Source organism: Oncorhynchus mykiss, chromosome 16 (genome assembly GCF_013265735.2).
Source record: "Oncorhynchus mykiss isolate Arlee chromosome 16, USDA_OmykA_1.1, whole genome shotgun sequence".
NCBI classification, from domain to species: Eukaryota; Metazoa; Chordata; class Actinopteri; order Salmoniformes; family Salmonidae; genus Oncorhynchus; species Oncorhynchus mykiss.
The window spans coordinates 75,341,909-75,364,038 of record NC_048580.1 but is presented as its reverse complement, the minus strand read 5'-3'; the positions used below and the strand labels follow the sequence as shown (position 1 = coordinate 75,364,038).

Here is a 22,130-nt window from a genome sequence, read left to right as displayed (position 1 = left end):
TACGTAGCAGTAGGTTACTGTCAGTATTACCTGTATAAGTAGGTTACTGTCAGTATTACCTGTATAGGTAGCAGTAGGTTACTGTCAGTATTACCTGTATAGGTAGCAGTAGGTTACTGTCAGTATTACCTGTATAGGTAGCAGTAGGTTACTGTCAGTATTACCTGTATAGGTAGCAGTAGGATACTGTCAGTATTACCTGTATACGTAGCAGTAGGTTACTGTCAGTATTACCTGTATAGGTAGCAGTAGGTTACTGTCAGTATTACCTGTATAGGTAGCAGTAGGATACTGTCAGTATTACCTGTATACGTAGCAGTAGGTTACTGTCAGTATTACCTGTATAGGTAGCAGTAGGTTACTGTCAGTATTACCTGTATAGGTAGCAGTAGGTTACTGTCAGTATTACCTGTATAGGTAGCAGTAGGTTACTGTCAGTATTACCTGTATAGATATGTTACTGTCAGTGTTACCTGTATAGGTATGTTACTGTCAGTGTTACCTGTATAGGTAGCAGTAGGTTACTGTCAGTATTACCTGTATAGGTATGTTACTGTCAGTGTTACCTGTATAGGTAGCAGTAGGTTACTGTCAGTATTACCTGTATAGATATGTTACTGTCAGTGTTACCTGTATAGGTAGCAGTAGGTTACTGTCAGTATTACCTGTATAGATATGTTACTGTCAGTGTTACCTGTATACTTAGCAGTATGTTACTGTCAGTATTACCTGTATAGGTAGCAGTAGGTTACTGTCAGTATTACCTGTATAGGTAGCAGTAGGTTACTGTCAGTATTACCTGTATACGTAGCAGTAGGATACTGTCAGTGTTACCTGTATAGGTAGCAGTAGGTTACTGTCAGTATTACCTGTATAGGTAGCAGTAGGTTACTGTCAGTATTACCTGTATAGATATGTTACTGTCAGTATTACCTGTATACGTAGCAGTAGGATACTGTCAGTGTTACCTGTATAGGTAGCAGTAGGTTACTGTCAGTATTACCTGTATACGTAGCAGTAGGATACTGTCAGTATTACCTGTATACGTAGCAGTAGGATACTGTCAGTATTACCTGTATAGGTAGCAGTAGGTTACTGTCAGTATTACCTTTATACGTAGCAGTAGGTTACTGTCAGTGTTACCTGTATAGGTAGCAGTAGGTTACTGTCAGTATTACCTGTATAGGTAGCAGTAGGTTACTGTCAGTATTACCTGTATAGATATGTTACTGTCAGTATTACCTGTATACGTAGCAGTAGGATACTGTCAGTGTTACCTGTATAGGTAGCAGTAGGTTACTGTCAGTATTACCTGTATACGTAGCAGTAGGATACTGTCAGTATTACCTGTATAGGTAGCAGTAGGTTACTGTCAGTATTACCTGTATACGTAGCAGTAGGATACTGTCAGTGTTACCTGTATAGGTAGCAGTAGGTTACTGTCAGTATTACCTGTATAGGTAGCAGTAGGTTACTGTCAGTATTACCTGTATAGGTAGCAGTAGGTTACTGTCAGTATTACCTGTATAGGTAGCAGTAGGTTACTGTCAGTATTACCTGTATAGGTAGCAGTAGGTTACTGTCAGTATTACCTGTATAGGTAGCAGTAGGTTACTGTCAGTATTACCTGTATAGGTAGCAGTAGGATACTGTCAGTATTACCTGTATAGGTAGCAGTAGGTTACTGTCAGTATTACCTGTATAGATATGTTACTGTCAGTATTACCTGTATAGGTAGCAGTAGGTTACTGTCAGTATTACCTGTATACGTAGCAGTAGGTTACTGTCAGTATTACCTGTATAGGTAGCAGTAGGTTACTGTCAGTATTACCTGTATAGGTAGCAGTAGGTTACTGTCAGTATTACCTGTATAGGTAGCAGTATGTTACTGTCAGTATTACCTGTATAGGTAGCAGTAGGTTACTGTCAGTATTACCTGTATAGGTAGCAGTAGGTTACTGTCAGTATTACCTGTATAGGTAGCAGTAGGTTACTGTCAGTATTACCTGTATAGGTAGCAGTATGTTACTGTCAGTATTACCTGTATAGGTAGCAGTAGGTTACTGTCAGTATTACCTGTATAGGTAGCAGTAGGTTACTGTCAGTATTACCTGTATAGGTAGCAGTATGTTACTGTCAGTATTACCTGTATAGGTAGCAGTAGGTTACTGTCAGTATTACCTGTATAGGTAGCAGTAGGTTACTGTCAGTATTACCTGTATAGGTAGCAGTAGGTTACTGTCAGTATTACCTGTATAGGTAGCAGTAGGTTACTGTCAGTATTACCTGTATACGTAGCAGTAGGTTACTGTCAGTATTACCTGTATAGGTAGCAGTAGGTTACTGTCAGTATTACCTGTATACGTAGCAGTAGGTTACTGTCAGTATTACCTGTATAAGTAGGTTACTGTCAGTATTACCTGTATAGGTAGCAGTAGGTTACTGTCAGTATTACCTGTATAGGTAGCAGTAGGTTACTGTCAGTATTACCTGTATAGGTAGCAGTAGGTTACTGTCAGTATTACCTGTATAGGTAGCAGTAGGATACTGTCAGTATTACCTGTATACGTAGCAGTAGGTTACTGTCAGTATTACCTGTATAGGTAGCAGTAGGTTACTGTCAGTATTACCTGTATAGGTAGCAGTAGGATACTGTCAGTATTACCTGTATACGTAGCAGTAGGTTACTGTCAGTATTACCTGTATAGGTAGCAGTAGGTTACTGTCAGTATTACCTGTATAGGTAGCAGTAGGTTACTGTCAGTATTACCTGTATAGATATGTTACTGTCAGTGTTACCTGTATAGGTATGTTACTGTCAGTGTTACCAGTATAGGTAGCAGTAGGTTACTGTCAGTATTACCTGTATAGGTATGTTACTGTCAGTGTTACCTGTATAGGTAGCAGTAGGTTACTGTCAGTATTACCTGTATAGATATGTTACTGTCAGTGTTACCTGTATACGTAGCAGTAGGTTACTGTCAGTATTACCTGTATAGGTAGCAGTAGGTTACTGTCAGTATTACCTGTATAGGTAGCAGTAGGTTACTGTCAGTATTACCTGTATAGATATGTTACTGTCAGTGTTACCTGTATAGGTATGTTACTGTCAGTGTTACCAGTATAGGTAGCAGTAGGTTACTGTCAGTATTACCTGTATAGGTATGTTACTGTCAGTGTTACCTGTATAGGTAGCAGTAGGTTACTGTCAGTATTACCTGTATAGATATGTTACTGTCAGTGTTACCTGTATACGTAGCAGTAGGTTACTGTCAGTATTACCTATATAGGTATGTTACTGTCAGTATTACCTGTATAGGTAGCAGTAGGTTACTGTCAGTATTACCTGTATAGGTAGCAGTAGGTTACTGTCAGTATTACCTGTATAGGTAGCAGTAGGTTACTGTCAGTATTACCTGTATAGGTAGCAGTAGGTTACTGTCAGTATTACCTGTATAGGTAGCAGTAGGTTACTGTCAGTATTACCTTTATACGTAGCAGTAGGTTACTGTCAGTATTACCTGTATAGGTAGCAGTAGGTTACTGTCAGTATTACCTGTATACGTAGCAGTAGGATACTGTCAGTGTTACCTGTATAGGTAGCAGTAGGTTACTGTCAGTATTACCTGTATAGGTAGCAGTAGGTTACTGTCAGTATTACCTGTATAGATATGTTACTGTCAGTATTACCTGTATACGTAGCAGTAGGATACTGTCAGTGTTACCTGTATAGGTAGCAGTAGGTTACTGTCAGTATTACCTGTATACGTAGCAGTAGGATACTGTCAGTATTACCTGTATAGGTAGCAGTAGGTTACTGTCAGTATTACCTGTATAGGTAGCAGTAGGATACTGTCAGTATTACCTGTATAGGTAGCAGTAGGATACTGTCAGTATTACCTGTATAGGTAGCAGTAGGATACTGTCAGTATTACCTGTATAGGTAGCAGTATGTTACTGTCAGTATTACCTGTATAGGTAGCAGTAGGTTACTGTCAGTATTACCTGTATAGGTAGCAGTATGTTACTGTCAGTATTACCTGTATAGGTAGCAGTAGGTTACTGTCAGTATTACCTGTATAGGTAGCAGTATGTTACTGTCAGTATTACCTGTATAGGTAGCAGTAGGTTACTGTCAGTATTACCTGTATAGGTAGCAGTAGGTTACTGTCAGTATTACCTGTATAGGTAGAAGTAGGTTACTGTCAGTATTACCTGTATAGGTAGCAGTAGGTTACTGTCAGTATTACCTTTATACGTAGCAGTAGGTTACTGTCAGTATTACCTGTATAGGTAGCAGTAGGTTACTGTCAGTATTACCTGTATACGTAGCAGTAGGATACTGTCAGTGTTACCTGTATAGGTAGCAGTATGTTACTGTCAGTATTACCTGTATAGGTAGCAGTAGGTTACTGTCAGTATTACCTGTATAGGTAGCAGTAGGTTACTGTCAGTATTACCTGTATAGGTAGCAGTAGGTTACTGTCAGTATTACCTGTATAGGTAGCAGTAGGTTACTGTCAGTATTACCTGTATAGGTAGCAGTAGGTTACTGTCAGTATTACCTGTATAGGTAGCAGTAGGTTACTGTCAGTATTACCTGTATAGGTAGCAGTAGGTTACTGTCAGTATTACCTGTATAGGTAGCAGTAGGTTACTGTCAGTGTTACCTGTATAGGTAGCAGTATGTTACTGTCAGTATTACCTGTATAGGTAGCAGTAGGTTACTGTCAGTATTACCTGTATAGGTAGCAGTAGGTTACTGTCAGTATTACCTGTATAGGTAGCAGTATGTTACTGTCAGTATTACCTGTATAGGTAGCAGTAGGTTACTGTCAGTATTACCTGTATAGGTAGCAGTAGGTTACTGTCAGTATTACCTGTATACGTAGCAGTAGGTTACTGTCAGTATTACCTGTATAGGTAGCAGTAGGTTACTGTCAGTATTACCTGTATAGGTAGCAGTAGGTTACTGTCAGTATTACCTGTATAGGTAGCAGTAGGTTACTGTCAGTATTACCTGTATAGGTAGCAGTATGTTACTGTCAGTATTACCTGTATAGGTAGCAGTAGGATACTGTCAGTATTACCTGTATAGGTAGCAGTAGGATACTGTCAGTATTACCTGTATAGGTAGCAGTAGGATACTGTCAGTATTACCTGTATACGTAGCAGTAGGTTACTGTCAGTATTACCTGTATAGGTAGCAGTATGTTACTGTCAGTATTACCTGTATAGGTAGCAGTAGGTTACTGTCAGTATTACCTGTATACGTAGCAGTAGGTTACTGTCAGTATTACCTGTATAGGTAGCAGTAGGTTACTGTCAGTATTACCTGTATAGGTAGCAGTATGTTACTGTCAGTATTACCTGTATAGGTAGCAGTAGGTTACTGTCAGTATTACCTGTATAGGTAGCAGTAGGTTACTGTCAGTATTACCTGTATAGGTAGCAGTAGGTTACTGTCAGTATTACCTGTATACGTAGCAGTAGGTTACTGTCAGTATTACCTTTATAGGTAGCAGTATGTTACTGTCAGTGTTACCTGTATAGGTAGCAGTATGTTACTGTCAGTATTACCTGTATAGGTAGCAGTAGGTTACTGTCAGTATTACCTGTATACGTAGCAGTAGGTTACTGTCAGTATTACCTGTATACGTAGCAGTAGGTTACTGTCAGTATTACCTGTATAGGTAGCAGTAGGTTACTGTCAGTATTACCTGTATACGTAGCAGTAGGTTACTGTCAGTATTACCTGTATATGTAGCAGTAGGTTACTGTCAGTATTACCTGTATACGTAGCAGTAGGTTACTGTCAGTATTACCTGTATAGGTAGCAGTAGGTTACTGTCAGTATTACCTGTATAGGTAGCAGTAGGTTACTGTCAGTATTACCTGTATACGTAGCAGTAGGTTACTGTCAGTATTACCTGTATAGGTAGCAGTAGGTTACTGTCAGTATTACCTGTATACGTAGCAGTAGGTTACTGTCAGTATTACCTGTATATGTAGCAGTAGGTTACTGTCAGTATTACCTGTATAGGTAGCAGTAGGTTACTGTCAGTATTACCTGTATACGTAGCAGTAGGATACTGTCAGTATTACCTGTATAGGTAGCAGTAGGTTACTGTCAGTATTACCTGTATAGGTAGCAGTAGGTTACTGTCAGTATTACCTGTATAGATATGTTACTGTCAGTATTACCTGTATACGTAGCAGTAGGATACTGTCAGTGTTACCTGTATAGGTAGCAGTAGGTTACTGTCAGTATTACCTGTATACGTAGCAGTAGGATACTGTCAGTATTACCTGTATAGGTAGCAGTAGGTTACTGTCAGTATTACCTGTATAGGTAGCAGTAGGATACTGTCAGTATTACCTGTATAGGTAGCAGTAGGATACTGTCAGTATTACCTGTATAGGTAGCAGTAGGATACTGTCAGTATTACCTGTATAGGTAGCAGTATGTTACTGTCAGTATTACCTGTATAGGTAGCAGTAGGTTACTGTCAGTATTACCTGTATAGGTAGCAGTATGTTACTGTCAGTATTACCTGTATAGGTAGCAGTAGGTTACTGTCAGTATTACCTGTATAGGTAGCAGTATGTTACTGTCAGTATTACCTGTATAGGTAGCAGTAGGTTACTGTCAGTATTACCTGTATAGGTAGCAGTAGGTTACTGTCAGTATTACCTGTATAGGTAGAAGTAGGTTACTGTCAGTATTACCTGTATAGGTAGCAGTAGGTTACTGTCAGTATTACCTTTATACGTAGCAGTAGGTTACTGTCAGTATTACCTGTATAGGTAGCAGTAGGTTACTGTCAGTATTACCTGTATACGTAGCAGTAGGATACTGTCAGTGTTACCTGTATAGGTAGCAGTATGTTACTGTCAGTATTACCTGTATAGGTAGCAGTAGGTTACTGTCAGTATTACCTGTATAGGTAGCAGTAGGTTACTGTCAGTATTACCTGTATAGGTAGCAGTAGGTTACTGTCAGTATTACCTGTATAGGTAGCAGTAGGTTACTGTCAGTATTACCTGTATAGGTAGCAGTAGGTTACTGTCAGTATTACCTGTATAGGTAGCAGTAGGTTACTGTCAGTATTACCTGTATAGGTAGCAGTAGGTTACTGTCAGTATTACCTGTATAGGTAGCAGTAGGTTACTGTCAGTGTTACCTGTATAGGTAGCAGTATGTTACTGTCAGTATTACCTGTATAGGTAGCAGTAGGTTACTGTCAGTATTACCTGTATAGGTAGCAGTAGGTTACTGTCAGTATTACCTGTATAGGTAGCAGTATGTTACTGTCAGTATTACCTGTATAGGTAGCAGTAGGTTACTGTCAGTATTACCTGTATAGGTAGCAGTAGGTTACTGTCAGTATTACCTGTATACGTAGCAGTAGGTTACTGTCAGTATTACCTGTATAGGTAGCAGTAGGTTACTGTCAGTATTACCTGTATAGGTAGCAGTAGGTTACTGTCAGTATTACCTGTATAGGTAGCAGTAGGTTACTGTCAGTATTACCTGTATAGGTAGCAGTATGTTACTGTCAGTATTACCTGTATAGGTAGCAGTAGGATACTGTCAGTATTACCTGTATAGGTAGCAGTAGGATACTGTCAGTATTACCTGTATAGGTAGCAGTAGGATACTGTCAGTATTACCTGTATACGTAGCAGTAGGTTACTGTCAGTATTACCTGTATAGGTAGCAGTATGTTACTGTCAGTATTACCTGTATAGGTAGCAGTAGGTTACTGTCAGTATTACCTGTATACGTAGCAGTAGGTTACTGTCAGTATTACCTGTATAGGTAGCAGTAGGTTACTGTCAGTATTACCTGTATAGGTAGCAGTATGTTACTGTCAGTATTACCTGTATAGGTAGCAGTAGGTTACTGTCAGTATTACCTGTATAGGTAGCAGTAGGTTACTGTCAGTATTACCTGTATAGGTAGCAGTAGGTTACTGTCAGTATTACCTGTATACGTAGCAGTAGGTTACTGTCAGTATTACCTTTATAGGTAGCAGTATGTTACTGTCAGTGTTACCTGTATAGGTAGCAGTATGTTACTGTCAGTATTACCTGTATAGGTAGCAGTAGGTTACTGTCAGTATTACCTGTATACGTAGCAGTAGGTTACTGTCAGTATTACCTGTATACGTAGCAGTAGGTTACTGTCAGTATTACCTGTATAGGTAGCAGTAGGTTACTGTCAGTATTACCTGTATACGTAGCAGTAGGTTACTGTCAGTATTACCTGTATATGTAGCAGTAGGTTACTGTCAGTATTACCTGTATACGTAGCAGTAGGTTACTGTCAGTATTACCTGTATAGGTAGCAGTAGGTTACTGTCAGTATTACCTGTATAGGTAGCAGTAGGTTACTGTCAGTATTACCTGTATACGTAGCAGTAGGTTACTGTCAGTATTACCTGTATAGGTAGCAGTAGGTTACTGTCAGTATTACCTGTATACGTAGCAGTAGGTTACTGTCAGTATTACCTGTATATGTAGCAGTAGGTTACTGTCAGTATTACCTGTATAGGTAGCAGTAGGTTACTGTCAGTATTACCTGTATACGTAGCAGTAGGATACTGTCAGTATTACCTGTATAGGTAGCAGTAGGTTACTGTCAGTATTACCTGTATAGGTAGCAGTAGGTTACTGTCAGTATTACCTGTATAGGTATGTTACTGTCAGTATTACCTGTATAGGTAGCAGTAGGTTACTGTCAGTATTACCTGTATAGGTAGCAGTAGGTTACTGTCAGTATTACCTGTATAGGTAGCAGTAGGTTACTGTCAGTATTACCTGTATATGTAGCAGTAGGTTACTGTCAGGATTACCTGTATAGGTAGCAGTAGGTTACTGTCAGTATTACCTGTATAGGTAGCAGTAGGTTACTGTCAGTATTACCTGTATAGGTAGCAGTAGGTTACTGTCAGTATTACCTGTATACGTAGCAGTAGGTTACTGTCAGTATTACCTGTATAGGTAGCAGTAGGTTACTGTCAGTATTACCTGTATAGGTAGCAGTATGTTACTGTCAGTATTACCTGTATAGGTAGCAGTAGGTTACTGTCAGTATTACCTGTATAGGTAGCAGTAGGTTACTGTCAGTATTACCTGTATAGGTAGCAGTAGGATACTGTCAGTATTACCTGTATAGGTAGCAGTAGGTTACTGTCAGTATTACCTGTATAGGTAGCAGTAGGTTACTGTCAGTATTACCTGTATAGGTAGCAGTAGGTTACTGTCAGTATTACCTGTATAGGTAGCAGTAGGTTAGTGTCAGTATTACCTGTATAGGTAGCAGTAGGTTACTGTCAGTATTACCTGTATAGGTAGCAGTAGGTTACTGTCAGTATTACCTGTATAGGTAGCAGTAGGTTACTGTCAGTATTACCTGTATAGGTAGCAGTAGGTTACTGTCAGTATTACCTGTATAGGTAGCAGTAGGTTACTGTCAGTATTACCTGTATAGGTAGCAGTAGGTTACTGTCAGTATTACCTGTATAGATATGTTACTGTCAGTATTACCTGTATACGTAGCAGTAGGTTACTGTCAGTATTACCTTTATAGGTATGTTACTGTCAGTATTACCTGTATAGGTAGCAGTAGGTTACTGTCAGTATTACCTGTATAGGTAGCAGTAGGTTACTGTCAGTATTACCTGTATAAGTATGTTACTGTCAGTATTACCTGTATAGGTAGCAGTAGGTTACTGTCAGTATTACCTGTATAGGTAGCAGTAGGTTACTGTCAGTATTACCTGTATAGGTAGCAGTATGTTACTGTCAGTATTACCTGTATAGGTAGCAGTAGGTTACTGTCAGTATTACCTGTATAGGTAGCAGTAGGTTACTGTCAGTATTACCTGTATAGGTAGCAGTATGTTACTGTCAGTATTACCTGTATAGGTAGCAGTAGGTTACTGTCAGTATTACCTGTATAGGTAGCAGTAGGTTACTGTCAGTATTACCTGTATAGGTAGCAGTAGGATACTGTCAGTATTACCTGTATAGGTAGCAGTAGGATACTGTCAGTATTACCTGTATAGGTAGCAGTATGTTACTGTCAGTATTACCTGTATAGGTAGCAGTAGGATACTGTCAGTATTACCTGTATACGTAGCAGTAGGTTACTGTCAGTATTACCTGTATAGGTAGGTTACTGTCAGTATTACCTGTATAGGTAGCAGTAGGATACTGTCAGTATTACCTGTATAGGTAGCAGTAGGTTACTGTCAGTATTACCTGTATAGGTAGCAGTAGGATACTGTCAGTATTACCTGTATACGTAGCAGTAGGTTACTGTCAGTATTACCTGTATAGGTATGTTACTGTCAGTATTACCTGTATAGGTAGCAGTAGGTTACTGTCAGTATTACCTGTATAGGTAGCAGTAGGTTACTGTCAGTATTACCTGTATAAGTATGTTACTGTCAGTATTAGCTGTATAGGTAACAGTATGTTACTGTCAGTATTACCTGTATAGGTAGCAGTAGGTTACTGTCAGTATTACCTGTATAGGTAGCAGTAGGTTACTGTCAGTATTACCTGTATAGGTAGCAGTATGTTACTGTCAGTATTACCTGTATAGGTAGCAGTAGGTTACTGTCAGTATTACCTGTATAGGTAGCAGTAGGTTACTGTCAGTATTACCTGTATAGGTAGCAGTATGTTACTGTCAGTATTACCTGTATAGGTAGCAGTAGGTTACTGTCAGTATTACCTGTATAGGTAGCAGTAGGTTACTGTCAGTATTACCTGTATAGGTAGCAGTAGGATACTGTCAGTATTACCTGTATAGGTAGCAGTAGGATACTGTCAGTATTACCTGTATAGGTAGCAGTATGTTACTGTCAGTATTACCTGTATAGGTAGCAGTAGGTTACTGTCAGTATTACCTGTATAGGTAGCAGTAGGTTACTGTCAGTATTACCTGTATACGTAGCAGTAGGTTACTGTCAGTATTACCTGTATAGGTAGCAGTAGGTTACTGTCAGTATTACCTGTATAGGTAGCAGTAGGTTACTGTCAGTATTACCTGTATAGGTAGCAGTAGGTTACTGTCAGTATTACCTGTATAGGTATGTTACTGTCAGTATTACCTGTATAGGTAGGTTACTGTCAGTATTACCTGTATAGGTATGTTACTGTCAGTATTACCTGTATAGGTAGCAGTATGTTACTGTCAGTATTACCTGTATAGGTAGCAGTAGGTTACTGTCAGTATTACCTGTATAGGTAGCAGTAGGTTACTGTCAGTATTACCTGTATACGTAGCAGTAGGTTACTGTCAGTATTACCTGTATAGGTAGCAGTAGGTTACTGTCAGTATTACCTGTATAGGTAGCAGTAGGTTACTGTCAGTATTACCTGTATAGGTAGCAGTAGGTTACTGTCAGTATTACCTGTATAGGTAGCAGTAGGTTACTGTCAGTATTACCTGTATAGGTAGCAGTAGGTTACTGTCAGTATTACCTGTATAGGTAGCAGTAGGATACTGTCAGTATTACCTGTATAGGTAGCAGTAGGTTACTGTCAGTATTACCTGTATAGGTAGCAGTAGGATACTGTCAGTATTACCTGTATAGGTAGCAGTAGGTTACTGTCAGTATTACCTGTATAGGTAGCAGTAGGATACTGTCAGTATTACCTGTATAGGTAGCAGTAGGATACTGTCAGTATTACCTGTATAGATATGTTACTGTCAGTATTACCTGTATAGGTAGCAGTAGGATACTGTCAGTATTACCTGTATAGGTAGCAGTAGGATACTGTCAGTATTACCTGTATAGGTAGCAGTATGTTACTGTCAGTATTACCTGTATAGGTAGCAGTAGGTTACTGTCAGTATTACCTGTATAGGTAGCAGTAGGTTACTGTCAGTATTACCTGTATAGGTAGCAGTAGGTTACTGTCAGTATTACCTGTATAGGTAGCAGTAGGTTACTGTCAGTGTTACCTGTATAGGTAGCAGTATGTTACTGTCAGTATTACCTGTATAGGTAGCAGTAGGTTACTGTCAGTATTACCTGTATAGGTAGCAGTAGGTTACTGTCAGTATTACCTGTATAGGTAGCAGTATGTTACTGTCAGTATTACCTGTATAGGTAGCAGTAGGTTACTGTCAGTATTACCTGTATAGGTAGCAGTAGGTTACTGTCAGTATTACCTGTATACGTAGCAGTAGGTTACTGTCAGTATTACCTGTATAGGTAGCAGTAGGTTACTGTCAGTATTACCTGTATAGGTAGCAGTATGTTACTGTCAGTATTACCTGTATAGGTAGCAGTAGGATACTGTCAGTATTACCTGTATAGGTAGCAGTAGGATACTGTCAGTATTACCTGTATAGGTAGCAGTAGGATACTGTCAGTATTACCTGTATACGTAGCAGTAGGTTACTGTCAGTATTACCTGTATAGGTAGCAGTATGTTACTGTCAGTATTACCTGTATAGGTAGCAGTAGGTTACTGTCAGTATTACCTGTATACGTAGCAGTAGGTTACTGTCAGTATTACCTGTATAGGTAGCAGTAGGTTACTGTCAGTATTACCTGTATAGGTAGCAGTATGTTACTGTCAGTATTACCTGTATAGGTAGCAGTAGGTTACTGTCAGTATTACCTGTATAGGTAGCAGTAGGTTACTGTCAGTATTACCTGTATAGGTAGCAGTAGGTTACTGTCAGTATTACCTGTATACGTAGCAGTAGGTTACTGTCAGTATTACCTTTATAGGTAGCAGTATGTTACTGTCAGTGTTACCTGTATAGGTAGCAGTATGTTACTGTCAGTATTACCTGTATAGGTAGCAGTAGGTTACTGTCAGTATTACCTGTATACGTAGCAGTAGGTTACTGTCAGTATTACCTGTATACGTAGCAGTAGGTTACCGTCAGTATTACCTGTATACGTAGCAGTAGGTTACTGTCAGTATTACCTGTATATGTAGCAGTAGGTTACTGTCAGTATTACCTGTATACGTAGCAGTAGGTTACTGTCAGTATTACCTGTATAGGTAGCAGTAGGTTACTGTCAGTATTACCTGTATAGGTAGCAGTAGGTTACTGTCAGTATTACCTGTATACGTAGCAGTAGGTTACTGTCAGTATTACCTGTATAGGTAGCAGTAGGTTACTGTCAGTATTACCTGTATACGTAGCAGTAGGTTACTGTCAGTATTACCTGTATACGTAGCAGTAGGTTACTGTCAGTATTACCTGTATAGGTAGCAGTAGGTTACTGTCAGTATTACCTGTATAGGTAGCAGTAGGTTACTGTCAGTATTACCTGTATACGTAGCAGTAGGTTACTGTCAGTATTACCTGTATAGGTAGCAGTAGGTTACTGTCAGTATTACCTGTATAGGTAGCAGTATGTTACTGTCAGTATTACCTGTATAGGTAGCAGTAGGTTACTGTCAGTATTACCTGTATAGGTAGCAGTAGGTTACTGTCAGTATTACCTGTATAGGTAGCAGTAGGTTACTGTCAGTATTACCTGTATACGTAGCAGTAGGTTACTGTCAGTATTACCTTTATAGGTAGCAGTATGTTACTGTCAGTGTTACCTGTATAGGTAGCAGTATGTTACTGTCAGTATTACCTGTATAGGTAGCAGTAGGTTACTGTCAGTATTACCTGTATACGTAGCAGTAGGTTACTGTCAGTATTACCTGTATACGTAGCAGTAGGTTACCGTCAGTATTACCTGTATACGTAGCAGTAGGTTACTGTCAGTATTACCTGTATATGTAGCAGTAGGTTACTGTCAGTATTACCTGTATACGTAGCAGTAGGTTACTGTCAGTATTACCTGTATAGGTAGCAGTAGGTTACTGTCAGTATTACCTGTATAGGTAGCAGTAGGTTACTGTCAGTATTACCTGTATACGTAGCAGTAGGTTACTGTCAGTATTACCTGTATAGGTAGCAGTAGGTTACTGTCAGTATTACCTGTATACGTAGCAGTAGGTTACTGTCAGTATTACCTGTATACGTAGCAGTAGGTTACTGTCAGTATTACCTGTATAGGTAGCAGTAGGTTACTGTCAGTATTACCTGTATAGGTATGTTACTGTCAGTATTACCTGTATAGGTAGCAGTAGGTTACTGTCAGTATTACCTGTATATGTAGCAGTAGGTTACTGTCAGTATTACCTGTATACGTAGCAGTAGGTTACTGTCAGTATTACCTGTATAGGTAGCAGTAGGTTACTGTCAGTATTACCTGTATACGTAGCAGTAGGTTACTGTCAGTATTACCTGTATATGTAGCAGTAGGTTACTGTCAGTATTACCTGTATAGGTAGCAGTAGGTTACTGTCAGTATTACCTGTATACGTAGCAGTAGGTTACTGTCAGTATTACCTGTATAGGTAGCAGTAGGTTACTGTCAGTATTACCTGTATAGGTAGCAGTAGGTTACTGTCAGTATTACCTGTATAGGTATGTTACTGTCAGTATTACCTGTATAGGTAGCAGTAGGTTACTGTCAGTATTACCTGTATAGGTAGCAGTAGGTTACTGTCAGTATTACCTGTATAGGTAGCAGTAGGTTACTGTCAGTATTACCTGTATATGTAGCAGTAGGTTACTGTCAGGATTACCTGTATAGGTAGCAGTAGGTTACTGTCAGTATTACCTGTATAGGTAGCAGTAGGTTACTGTCAGTATTACCTGTATAGGTAGCAGTAGGTTACTGTCAGTATTACCTGTATACGTAGCAGTAGGTTACTGTCAGTATTACCTGTATAGGTAGCAGTAGGTTACTGTCAGTATTACCTGTATAGGTAGCAGTAGGTTACTGTCAGTATTACCTGTATAGGTAGCAGTAGGTTACTGTCAGTATTACCTGTATAGGTAGCAGTAGGTTACTGTCAGTATTACCTGTATAGGTAGCAGTAGGTTACTGTCAGTGTTACCTGTATAGGTAGCAGTAGGATACTGTCAGTGTTACCTGTATAGGTAGCAGTAGGTTACTGTCAGTATTACCTTTATACGTAGCAGTAGGATACTGTCAGTGTTACCTGTATACGTAGCAGTAGGTTACTGTCAGTATTACCTGTATAGGTAGCAGTAGGTTACTGTCAGTATTACCTGTATAGGTAGCAGTATGTTACTGTCAGTATTACCTGTATAGGTAGCAGTAGGTTACTGTCAGTATTACCTGTATAGGTAGCAGTAGGTTACTGTCAGTATTACCTGTATAGGTAGCAGTAGGATACTGTCAGTATTACCTGTATAGGTAGCAGTAGGTTACTGTCAGTATTACCTGTTAAGGTAGCAGTAGGTTACTGTCAGTATTACCTGTATAGGTAGCAGTAGGTTACTGTCAGTATTACCTGTATAGGTAGCAGTAGGTTAGTGTCAGTATTACCTGTATAGGTAGCAGTAGGTTACTGTCAGTATTACCTGTATAGGTAGCAGTATGTTACTGTCAGTATTACCTGTATAGGTAGCAGTAGGTTACTGTCAGTATTACCTGTATAGGTAGCAGTAGGTTACTGTCAGTATTACCTGTATAGGTAGCAGTAGGTTACTGTCAGTATTACCTGTATAGGTAGCAGTAGGTTACTGTCAGTATTACCTGTATAGATATGTTACTGTCAGTATTACCTGTATACGTAGCAGTAGGTTACTGTCAGTATTACCTTTATAGGTATGTTACTGTCAGTATTACCTGTATAGGTAGCAGTAGGTTACTGTCAGTATTACCTGTATAGGTAGCAGTAGGTTACTGTCAGTATTACCTGTATAAGTATGTTACTGTCAGTATTACCTGTATAGGTAGCAGTAGGTTACTGTCAGTATTACCTGTATAGGTAGCAGTAGGTTACTGTCAGTATTACCTGTATAGGTAGCAGTATGTTACTGTCAGTATTACCTGTATAGGTAGCAGTAGGATACTGTCAGTATTACCTGTATACGTAGCAGTAGGTTACTGTCAGTATTACCTGTATAGGTAGGTTACTGTCAGTATTACCTGTATAGGTAGCAGTAGGATACTGTCAGTATTACCTGTATAGGTAGCAGTAGGTTACTGTCAGTATTACCTGTATAGGTAGCAGTAGGATACTGTCAGTATTACCTGTATACGTAGCAGTAGGTTACTGTCAGTATTACCTGTATAGGTATGTTACTGTCAGTATTACCTGTATAGGTAGCAGTAGGTTACTGTCAGTATTACCTGTATAGGTAGCAGTAGGTTACTGTCAGTATTACCTGTATAAGTATGTTACTGTCAGTATTAGCTGTATAGGTAACAGTATGTTACTGTCAGTATTACCTGTATAGGTAGCAGTAGGTTACTGTCAGTATTACCTGTATAGGTAGCAGTAGGTTACTGTCAGTATTACCTGTATAGGTAGCAGTATGTTACTGTCAGTATTACCTGTATAGGTAGCAGTAGGTTACTGTCAGTATTACCTGTATAGGTAGCAGTAGGTTACTGTCAGTATTACCTGTATAGGTAGCAGTATGTTACTGTCAGTATTACCTGTATAGGTAGCAGTAGGTTACTGTCAGTATTACCTGTATAGGTAGCAGTAGGTTACTGTCAGTATTACCTGTATAGGTAGCAGTAGGATACTGTCAGTATTACCTGTATAGGTAGCAGTAGGATACTGTCAGTATTACCTGTATAGGTAGCAGTATGTTACTGTCAGTATTACCTGTATAGGTAGCAGTAGGTTACTGTCAGTATTACCTGTATAGGTAGCAGTAGGTTACTGTCAGTATTACCTGTATACGTAGCAGTAGGTTACTGTCAGTATTACCTGTATAGGTAGCAGTAGGTTACTGTCAGTATTACCTGTATAGGTAGCAGTAGGTTACTGTCAGTATTACCTGTATAGGTAGCAGTAGGTTACTGTCAGTATTACCTGTATAGGTATGTTACTGTCAGTATTACCTGTATAGGTAGGTTACTGTCAGTATTACCTGTATAGGTATGTTACTGTCAGTATTACCTGTATAGGTAGCAGTATGTTACTGTCAGTATTACCTGTATAGGTAGCAGTAGGTTACTGTCAGTATTACCTGTATAGGTAGCAGTAGGTTACTGTCAGTATTACCTGTATACGTAGCAGTAGGTTACTGTCAGTATTACCTGTATAGGTAGCAGTAGGTTACTGTCAGTATTACCTGTATAGGTAGCAGTAGGTTACTGTCAGTATTACCTGTATAGGTAGCAGTAGGTTACTGTCAGTATTACCTGTATAGGTAGCAGTAGGTTACTGTCAGTATTACCTGTATAGGTAGCAGTAGGTTACTGTCAGTATTACCTGTATAGGTAGCAGTAGGATACTGTCAGTATTACCTGTATAGGTAGCAGTAGGTTACTGTCAGTATTACCTGTATAGGTAGCAGTAGGATACTGTCAGTATTACCTGTATAGGTAGCAGTAGGTTACTGTCAGTATTACCTGTATAGGTAGCAGTAGGATACTGTCAGTATTACCTGTATAGGTAGCAGTAGGATACTGTCAGTATTACCTGTATAGATATGTTACTGTCAGTATTACCTGTATAGGTAGCAGTAGGATACTGTCAGTATTACCTGTATAGGTAGCAGTAGGATACTGTCAGTATTACCTGTATAGGTAGCAGTATGTTACTGTCAGTATTACCTGTATAGGTAGCAGTAGGTTACTGTCAGTATTACCTGTATAGGTAGCAGTAGGTTACTGTCAGTATTACCTGTATAGGTAGCAGTAGGTTACTGTCAGTATTACCTGTATAGGTAGCAGTAGGATACTGTCAGTATTACCTGTATAGGTAGCAGTAGGTTACTGTCAGTATTACCTGTATAGGTAGCAGTAGGTTACTGTCAGTATTACCTGTATAGGTAGCAGTAGGTTACTGTCAGTATTACCTGTATAGGTAGCAGTAGGTTACTGTCAGTATTACCTGTATAGGTAGCAGTAGGTTACTGTCAGTATTACCTGTATACGTAGCAGTAGGATACTGTCAGTATTACCTGTATAGGTAGCAGTAGGATACTGTCAGTATTACCTGTATACGTAGCAGTAGGTTACTGTCAGTATTACCTGTATAGGTAGCAGTATGTTACTGTCAGTATTACCTGTATAGGTAGCAGTAGGATACTGTCAGTATTACCTGTATAGGTAGCAGTAGGATACTGTCAGTATTACCTGTATAGGTAGCAGTATGTTACTGTCAGTATTACCTGTATAGGTAGCAGTAGGTTACTGTCAGTATTACCTGTATAGGTAGCAGTAGGTTACTGTCAGTATTACCTGTATAGGTAGCAGTAGGTTACTGTCAGTATTACCTGTATAGGTAGCAGTAGGATACTGTCAGTATTACCTGTATAGGTAGCAGTAGGTTACTGTCAGTATTACCTGTATAGGTAGCAGTAGGTTACTGTCAGTATTACCTGTATAGGTAGCAGTAGGTTACTGTCAGTATTACCTGTATAGGTAGCAGTAGGTTACTGTCAGTATTACCTGTATAGGTAGCAGTAGGTTACTGTCAGTATTACCTGTATACGTAGCAGTAGGATACTGTCAGTATTACCTGTATAGGTAGCAGTAGGATACTGTCAGTATTACCTGTATACGTAGCAGTAGGTTACTGTCAGTATTACCTGTATAGGTAGCAGTATGTTACTGTCAGTATTACCTGTATAGGTAGCAGTAGGTTACTGTCAGTATTACCTGTATAGGTAGCAGTAGGTTACTGTCAGTATTACCTGTATAGGTAGCAGTAGGTTACTGTCAGTATTACCTGTATAGGTAGCAGTAGGTTACTGTCAGTATTACCTGTATAGGTAGCAGTAGGATACTGTCAGTATTACCTGTATAGGTAGCAGTAGGTTACTGTCAGTATTACCTGTATAGGTAGCAGTAGGTTACTGTCAGTATTACCTGTATAGGTAGCAGTATGTTACTGTCAGTATTACCTGTATAGGTAGCAGTAGGATACTGTCAGTATTACCTGTATAGGTAGCAGTAGGATACTGTCAGTATTACCTGTATAGGTAGCAGTAGGATACTGTCAGTATTACCTGTATAGATATGTTACTGTCAGTATTACCTGTATAGGTAGCAGTAGGATACTGTCAGTATTACCTGTATAGGTAGCAGTAGGATACTGTCAGTATTACCTGTATAGATATGTTACTGTCAGTATTACCTGTATAGGTAGCAGTAGGATACTGTCAGTATTACCTGTATAGGTAGCAGTAGGATACTGTCAGTATTACCTGTATAGGTAGCAGTATGTTACTGTCAGTATTACCTGTATAGGTAGCAGTAGGTTACTGTCAGTATTACCTGTATAGGTAGCAGTAGGTTACTGTCAGTATTACCTGTATACGTAGCAGTAGGTTACTGTCAGTATTACCTGTATAGGTAGCAGTAGGTTACTGTCAGTATTACCTGTATAGGTAGCAGTAGGTTACTGTCAGTATTACCTGTATAGGTAGCAGTAGGTTACTGTCAGTATTACCTGTATAGGTAGCAGTAGGTTACTGTCAGTATTACCTGTATAGGTAGCAGTAGGATACTGTCAGTATTACCTGTATAGGTAGCAGTAGGTTACTGTCAGTATTACCTGTATAGGTAGCAGTAGGTTACTGTCAGTATTACCTGTATAGGTAGCAGTAGGTTACTGTCAGTATTACCTGTATAGGTAGCAGTAGGTTACTGTCAGTATTACCTGTATAGATATGTTACTGTCAGTATTACCTGTATAGGTAGCAGTAGGTTACTGTCAGTATTACCTGTATAGGTAGCAGTAGGATACTGTCAGTATTACCTGTATAGGTAGCAGTAGGTTACTGTCAGTATTACCTGTATAGATATGTTACTGTCAGTATTACCTGTATAGGTAGCAGTAGGATACTGTCAGTATTACCTGTACAGGTAGCAGTAGGATACTGTCAGTATTACCTGTATAGATATGTTACTGTCAGTATTACCTGTATAGGTAGCAGTAGGTTACTGTCAGTATTACCTGTATAGGTAGCAGTAGGATACTGTCAGTATTACCTGTATAGGTAGCAGTAGGATACTGTCAGTATTACCTGTATAGGTAGCAGTAGGTTACTGTCAGTATTACCTGTATAGATATGTTACTGTCAGTATTACCTGTATAGGTAGCAGTAGGTTACTGTCAGTGTTACCTGTATAGGTAGCAGTAGGTTACTGTCAGTATTACCTGTATAGGTAGCAGTATGTTACTGTCAGTATTACCTGTATAGGTAGCAGTATGTTACTGTCAGTATTACCTGTATAGGTAGCAGTAGGTTACTGTCAGTATTACCTGTATAGGTAGCAGTAGGTTACTGTCAGTATTACCTGTATAGGTAGCAGTAGGTTACTGTCAGTATTACCTGTATAGGTAGCAGTAGGTTACTGTCAGTATTACCTGTATAGGTAGCAGTAGGTTACTGTCAGTATTACCTGTATAGGTAGCAGTAGGTTACTGTCAGTATTACCTGTATACGTAGCAGTATGTTACTGTCAGTGTTACCTGTATAGGTATGTTACTGTCAGTATTACCTGTATAGGTAGCAGTAGGTTACTGTCAGTATTACCTGTATAGGTAGCAGTAGGTTACTGTCAGTATTACCTGTATAGGTAGCAGTAGGTTACTGTCAGTATTACCTGTATAGGTAGCAGTATGTTACTGTCAGTATTACCTGTATAGGTAGCAGTAGGTTACTGTCAGTATTACCTGTATAAGTATGTTACTGTCAGTATTACCTGTATAGGTAGCAGTAGGAGACTGTCAGTATTACCTGTATAGGTAGCAGTAGGTTACTGTCAGTATTACCTGTATAGGTAGCAGTAGGTTACTGTCAGTGTTACCTGTATAGGTAGCAGTAGGATACTGTCAGTATTACCTGTATAGGTAGCAGTAGGATACTGTCAGTATTACCTGTATAGGTAGCAGTAGGATACTGTCAGTATTACCTGTATAGGTAGCAGTAGGTTACTGTCAGTATTACCTGTATAGGTAGCAGTAGGTTACTGTCAGTATTACCTGTATAGGTAGCAGTAGGTTACTGTCAGTATTACCTGTATACGTAGCAGTAGGTTACTGTCAGTATTACCTGTATAGGTAGCAGTAGGTTACTGTCAGTATTACCTGTATAGGTAGCAGTAGGTTACTGTCAGTATTACCTGTATAGATAGCAGTAGGTTACTGTCAGTATTACCTGTATGCGTAGCAGTAGGCTGCGGTTGCTGTGCTCCAGTTTCCTCTGTCTGGTCTCCACCTCCTTGGCTCTCTGCTGCTCCTTCTGCAGCCTCCTAATGTAGTCCACAGACGCCTTCAGGATGGTGCCCTTGTTCCAACGCGTCTCCCTGTCTCCGTAGCAGGGGGATCAGTGAGGAGAAAGGAACAGCGGCATGATTAGATACTATGTTGTAGCAGGGGGGTCAGTGAGGAGAAAGGAACAGCGGCATGATTAGATACTATGTTGTAGCAGGGGGATCAGTGAGGAGAAAGGAACAGCGGCATGATTAGATACTATGTTGTAGCAGGGGGATCAGTGAGGAGAAAGGAACAGCGGCATGATTAGATACTATGTTGTAGCAGGGGGGGTCAGTGAGGAGAAAGGAACAGCGGCATGATTAGATACTATGTTGTAGCAGGGGGGATCAGTGAGGAGAAAGGAACAGCGGCATGATTAGATACTATCTTGTAGCAGGGGGGGGATCAGTGAGGAGAAAGGAACAGCGGCATGATTAGATACTATCTTGTAGCAGGGGGGGATCAGTGAGGAGAAAGGAACAGCGGCATGATTAGATACTATCTTGTAGCAGGGGGGGTCAGTGAGGAGAAAGGAACAGCGGCATGATTAGATACTATCTTGTAGCAGGGGGGGGATCAGTGAGGAGAAAGAAACAGCGGCATGATTAGATACTATGTTGTAGCAGGGGGGGGATCAGTGAGGAGAAAGGAACAGCGGCATGATTAGATACTATCTTGTAGCAGGGGGATCAGTGAGGAGAAAGGAACAGCGGCATGATTAGATACTATGTTGTAGCAGGGGGGGATCAGTGAGGAGAAAGGAACAGCGGCATGATTAGATACTATCTTGTAGCAGGGGGGGATCAGTGAGGAGAAAGGAACAG

At 39.7% G+C, this 22,130-nt stretch overlaps 1 protein-coding gene across 4 annotated transcripts in view; it reads right to left on the bottom strand.

Moving 5' to 3' along the window:
* Window positions 1-22,130, bottom strand: part of LOC110492701 (transcription factor E3) — a 55,376-nt gene that overhangs the window by 5,276 nt on the left and 27,970 nt on the right. For 3 of the 4 annotated variants that reach the window (XR_005036629.1, XM_036947812.1, XM_036947814.1), the window contains exon 9: window positions 21,209-21,377. Coding sequence is in view for 3 of the 4 variants with exons in the window: in XM_036947812.1 (XP_036803707.1) it covers window positions 21,209-21,377 (169 nt within the window). In the remaining variant the exon portion in view is untranslated. The remainder of the gene's footprint in view (window positions 1-21,208; window positions 21,378-22,130) is intronic. The other variant, XM_036947813.1, reaches the window with a different exon arrangement.